Here is a 6,273-nt window from a genome sequence, read left to right as displayed (position 1 = left end):
CATGGTTATATAATTTTATAATTCTTAAATTGTACTTAATCTCTTGTGACTTTATTATATGGCCCTTACTAGAAATAGAATCCTAATTTTCATCTTCTTTCTTCCTCCAAAGTTCCTTTTTCTTCCTTCCTTCAATATTTTGTAGTATAAGATAGAGGATAATACAACAAAAAGTCATCATCTCTTCCAACCAACTAATGGTTCTAATGGAAAATGAGCCATTGCTAACTTGGCATAGTTTTAGGGTAGTTATACTTTACGTTAATTATTTTGAGGTATCTCTGAAAATTTTCCTTTTCCCTTTAAATAAAAATAAGTTTCAAGAATACATAACACCAAAAAGAAAGGGCTAAATCAGTTGAATAAAAAAAAAAATGGAAAAAAGAAAAAAAGAAAAAGGGAAAGCCTTAATGTTGTAGAAAGGTTAGTAAAGAGAAATAAGGAAACAAGAAAATTGATACAGTTACCATGCAATTTTATAAATTGAGAGTAAAGGTATTACATAATGTTTTTACCAAAAAAAGAGTATTACATAATGTAAGGTGGGACACTGCCACTGTTTCCAAACTTTAATCTTCTAGTTGGAGGTGTTGAGTTTTTATCAATTGGGTCAACCTTAGGATTAATTTGATACATTTTAGGATAAGAGGGGCTCAAGTCATGGAATAAAAGTGTTGATTCCAATCCGATGGTTCGGGATTAACATGTCTCATACATACGTCACGACCTTGGAGGACACACTGTTTACCCAAAAAAAAACACACTGTAAATTTTTCATCATACGTGGCAGTATTCCATTGATTGGTCATATATCTATCCGACTTGGCGGAGTGCAACGTGGGACCCACTTATGACTGTAAAAGGCCAGAGGACTTGCAGCTGGTCTAGGTCGTGTGTCATTTTCTCACTTTCGTACCTGTCCACCGGTCTAACCTTCTCTTCTCTTCTCTTCTCCCTTTCATCGTTGTCCAGACGGGACGCTCGACGGAGAAGGAATCTTCGAATCACAGAGAGAAACGAAGCCGTAAAGCTGAAACTCAAAACCTAATCTTGTAGATCGGCCATGGCTTCTTCCAAAGAGCGTGAAAACTACGTTTACATCGCTAAGCTCGCCGAACAGGCCGAGCGTTACGATGGTTAGGGTTACTTTTTTCTCTCCCCGTTGTAGCTCTCTAATCCGAAATGTGTTGCGTGGAAAGATTTAATTTTTGTTTTTTTTTGTTGTGGCAGAAATGGTAGATTCAATGAAGAAAGTTGCGAAGCTCGATGTGGAATTGACGGTTGAAGAGAGGAATCTGCTCTCTGTTGGTTACAAGAACGTCATTGGTGCTCGTAGGGCTTCCTGGAGGATCCTTTCTTCTATAGAGCAGAAGGAGGAGGCTAAAGGGAACGATGTCAACGCGAAACGGATCAACGAGTACCGTCACAAGGTTGAATCTGAGCTCTCCAACATTTGTAATGATATCATGACCGTGATCGATGAGCATCTGATTCCTTCTTCTACTGCTGGAGAGTCTACCGTTTTCTATTATAAGATGTGAGAGATCTTTTAGGATGATCTTCCGTATTTCTGCTGTTTTTTAGTGGTGTTCTTAATCTGGAATTTTCGTGGTTTCAGGAAAGGGGATTATTATCGCTATCTCGCAGAGTTCAAGAGTGGTAACGACAGGAAAGAGGCCGCTGACCAGTCACTCAAAGCATATCAGGTATATGAATTTTCTTCTTCTTAGATATAGTCAAAATATGAAATTTCTTTACTAGTCGCATATTTGATGAGGCAATGCGGCATGTCTGACTGCTTGGTTTGTATTTATTTTTTGGATTTATAGTTAGTTTTAGATATTTGACATCTAAATATTTCTGATCAGGATTGTCTTTGGAATAGTCTATTGGTCAGTACTTACTTGGTAGTATGTTATGTTTCCGGTAGAAACTTCTTTTTCCTTAGAATACCTGAAAAATAGAACAATGGACGAAGCTCTTCAGGAATTCTCTGATTCATAAGTTAGTAATTTGACAGAGTAACGGGAAACTGAAGAGTTAATAGGACTTAGAAATTTCTGAATGATTACGGTTAATGTGGCTTAATCATGGGGACTCAATGTCCTTTTGTGTCATGATGCAATGTGTTGTGCATTGCTTAGTGAGAGAATCTAGCAAACCTTAGACTGCATTTTAGGAACCATTTAACTTTGTTACAAGTCAATTGCGAAACTTTCCTCAAATCATGAGACATTGGCTGAACTTATAGTTAACTTGCTGTTGTAATAGAGCTGCCTATGTGTTTGTTTTAGAATAAAGAATGATATAGAGCCATCTTCCCAATGTGTGACTTGTTGATTCAATAGGCTATTCTGTTCTTTTTTCTGCATCTAACCATAAGCATAATACAAGAATTTCCATGAGATCTCAGAAGTCAGAATATCTTGGTATTTTCTATACCAAGGGTCTGATAATGGAAGCCTTGCAAGAAACATTACTAAAATATCTCACTCGTGATGAGATTTCAAGATCTCAACATAGCCCTTCTATGTGAAAGTAACATTTCTCGATTGAGTTGGTTGAGATCTTGACCTAACTTAATCAAGTTGATCCTCTCGGTGGTACAGACTTCTTGAATGTTGCAATTGAATTTTTCTAGTGTACTTAATTTCACTTGGGCAAATTTATTTCTTGAGAATTAATATGATTACATTCATTTCATTTTCCTTTTTGTGCAATCTTTCCACAGACAGCCTCCAGTACAGCTGAATCTGACTTGTCACCTACCCATCCAATCCGTCTGGGTTTGGCACTGAATTTTTCTGTCTTCTATTATGAGATAATGAATTCACCTGAAAGGTACGGGTTCCTGTTTGTTCAGGAATCTTTTGATGCATTTTCATTGATTTTATTGTGATTTTAAACATTTTCTCAATGTAAACTCATGTCTCAGGGCCTGCCACCTTGCCAAGCAAGCTTTTGATGAAGCAATTTCAGAGCTGGACACCCTTAGTGAAGAATCTTACAAAGATAGTACTTTAATTATGCAGCTTCTGAGGGACAATCTTACCTTGTGGACTTCTGATATTCCAGAGGATGGAGGTATTCGTTTTTAACTTATGCATGGCTCAATAGTGCCGGTTATCATGTCTGATATTATAATATATTCATGCATATGGTCATTTTTTTTATTAGATTTTCTCTATACATATTTTCTTTTCCATTATATATATATATCTATATATATATATATATATATATATATATATATATATATATATATATATATATATATATATATATTTTATATATATATATATATATATATATATATATATATATATATATATATATCAGTGTCTTGAGTTACTATTGTCATAAATTATTGAACAACATTTTCAATTCCCTTAAATTTTCTTGCTGTCCCAGTCAGGTATAGGTAGCTATCTATGTTAATAGTCCATTTCTATTATGAGTTGGTTGCATGTCATCTGAATCAGAATTGGCAAAGAAATCCAAAATTTGAAGCGTTATGGAAAAATTAAGCTGATTTTTATTGATGGCAAGCCTATCATCTATGTAATTAATATGCAAATTATTGCAGCGCCAAACCAATTGGGGTACAGGATCATGGCATCATATACTGTTGTTAGACTTATTACCAATCCAGTGGATCTGAATCCCCAGCCTTCTGTACTTAATAATTATGCATGTTCCTGTCTTTTCTCTTGCTGTCAGAGTCAAGTTTAGGCTGCTGCCTCTGATGGTAATCTATTTCCATCATGAATTGGTTGTTCGGTATCAGAATTACTACTGCTGAGGTCCAACTCTGGAAGTGTTGGTATGGAAAGATAAAGTTGACCTTCTGGATGGAATTCTCTATTTATGATACTGAATAATTATTTGGGTAAGAGCTCACAGCCTGGTTTGGTGGCCCTGCACCAATGCAGCGGGCCACTGCAAGCATGCACTTGGAGTGTCAACATGGATGAAGTATTTCATTTAATGGAAGTGAAGTAGTAATTTCATGCTTTTATTAGTTTGGGTGCAAGCTTATGTAATCAGTCCACATTCTTTTTCCTTAATTTATAGTGTTGCTACAAAACCAATTGGAGTAGAGGGAGACAAACTCAATCAGAGCCACATGAGGCCATTGGTAGAGTGGTTTTTTTACTTTCCATCACCTTAGATCTGTTCATCCGACTCTGAATAGAGTTCTTGCTTAGTTCTTGAACCCTTGCCCTTCTCTTTGCCATTATGCATTCATATGCTAAAGAGAGATTTGGTTGTCCGTGATTCTTGTGGGAATTGGTAGTAACCTTACTGTAATGTTACCAGACATGGTGGTAATTAGTTATTTCCTTTTATTTATTTTTCTACAGCTGATGAACCCCAGAAGATGGATACTACTGCCAAAGCAGGCGAGGATGCAGAGGTAAATTGCATGCCACTCTGCCATGTCTAATTTTGTTGGTTCTGTTGATATTATCTTACCATGGGCTTCTTGCATTTTCTTGCTGTTACAGTGAAGCAAACAGCCATAGTGCCCTGAAGATGTAAAAGTAGAAGTATGCCGTGCATATCTCTTGAAAACCCTTGTTTCTTTAGTCAAGGATAGAGTGTTGAATGTCTATCCCTTCATTCCTTATTGTCGTGTGGTTCTTAATGTCGTCTTTTGTATGGATGTAGCATGATAGTTTGATGTTATGACGTTGTCAGTCCCGTTAGCATTTGCATCCTCTAGCTCCTTACAACTTAGCCATGGTGGATAGAATTTAAAGGATTGACTTAGTTGCTTTAGAAGGTTTTCTTTTCTTGAAAATTGCAAGGAAGATCTGATGGACTCCTATTACTGCTTCAAAATTTTTTTTCCCGTGTACTGCTTATTAAAATGCTACAATCTGGATTCAGATTATTAAGAGTTTTCCGTTCTACTTTATTGCCTGCTTGTGAAATTTCACGGTATGGAGTTTCGAATTTGTATCCCCAAATCAGATTATTATTAGTAGTCTGTTCTACGTCTATTGCCTGCTTGGAGTTTCATGGGACGGCTGTGCACCAGTAAACATTTTACAGGATTTTCTGATTCCATTGGTGCTGTAGATGTGATGCAGCAACCTGTATGAGGATCTATTGATTGTTGCATCCTGCTTTGCCATTGTGAGAATGCTGAGTTCAGTGAATCTTCATATGTGAGCATGTAGATGAGTCACGCATTCATGTATAGCGTATGTATACCCTGTTCTCGATAACTGTGGGGCAAATTGATCCTGTTTGATTAGACGTCAAATTTTGACTTCAAAATTAATTTCACTCGCTCATGCTTATGCAGCCTCTCTATTTGCTCCATGCACCTTCATTGAACCGTTTTAATGAAATCGCTTTGGTCTCCAGTCCGATTTAAAGAGTTAAAAGTATTGTATATTTAGATTTTAAATCCAAGAGGCAAGATCTAAGGCTTAAAAGTAATTTTCAATTTGAAATGTTATCAAACTTATTGGAATTTATTAATATAATTAATAAATAAATAAATTAAATGCCCAAGGGCAAATTTGAAAACTCACTATTAGGGCGGTTACAAAATAGGGTTATATATTTTGGTAACTACCGCAATAGTGAGCGTGTTTAAATTTTTCCAAGAAAAGAAAGAGGCTCCCATCTCTCTCCCTCTCTTCAAGAAACGAAGGAAGAAGAAACCTGGTGGAGGTTTCCTTCCTTTGCCTTAGATAATTCTTCCATTTTCTTCCCACACGGCATTTGGGGTGGAAATTATTCCCTTTCCTAGTGATTGTGGAATCATCCCGGTAGAGCTTTGGAGGTCGAACAAGTACGTTGATCTAGATTTATTTCCGTTGCGTATGCTTCATATTTGGGGGGAAAGCGAAGGTAATGATCTTTCCCTTGTCAATTAAATTGAATTGATATATTTGGAATATTACCAACATTGGCATCAGAGCTATTGGTTCCCACGGTTCTTTGTTCCTCATTGTTTAATTTCATTGTATGGATCCAATGAGAGGATCAATGGTTTTTTGGAAACCCTTATATTTTGGAGAATCCAGAGTTTAATACGAAACCCATGGAAGAATTGATAGGGTTTTTGGAAACTCTTATGTTTTGGAGAATTCAGGATTTAATACGAAACCCATGGGAGAATTGATAGGGTTTTTGAAAACCCTTATGTTTTGGGTTTGGATTCGAATGGAAGGATCCTTGTAAATTTCCCTTATGATTTTTTGCATGAATTGATAATCCATGATAAATATATATATATATATATATATATATATA

General features: G+C 36.1%; 1 protein-coding gene across 1 annotated transcript; it reads left to right on the top strand.

Moving 5' to 3' along the window:
- Positions 1 to 880: 880 nt before the first annotated feature.
- On the top strand, positions 881 to 4,845 carry LOC149005068 (14-3-3-like protein B). Its single transcript, XM_089168273.1, has 7 exons — positions 881 to 1,136; positions 1,231 to 1,537; positions 1,619 to 1,706; positions 2,732 to 2,841; positions 2,936 to 3,084; positions 4,365 to 4,417; positions 4,509 to 4,845. Exons 1-7 carry the CDS (start codon positions 1,064 to 1,066, stop codon positions 4,509 to 4,511), a joined length of 783 nt encoding a protein of 260 aa, XP_089024399.1. The 5' UTR covers positions 881 to 1,063; the 3' UTR covers positions 4,512 to 4,845.
- Positions 4,846 to 6,273: the final 1,428 nt, after the last annotated feature.

Source organism: Hakea prostrata, chromosome 9 (assembly GCF_041222555.1).
Source record: "Hakea prostrata isolate BN-2017 chromosome 9, UWA_Hpros_2, whole genome shotgun sequence".
In the NCBI taxonomy this organism is placed as follows: Eukaryota; Viridiplantae; Streptophyta; class Magnoliopsida; order Proteales; family Proteaceae; genus Hakea; species Hakea prostrata.
The sequence above is the reverse complement of the archived record's forward strand: the minus strand, read 5'-3'. Positions and strand labels throughout refer to the sequence as shown.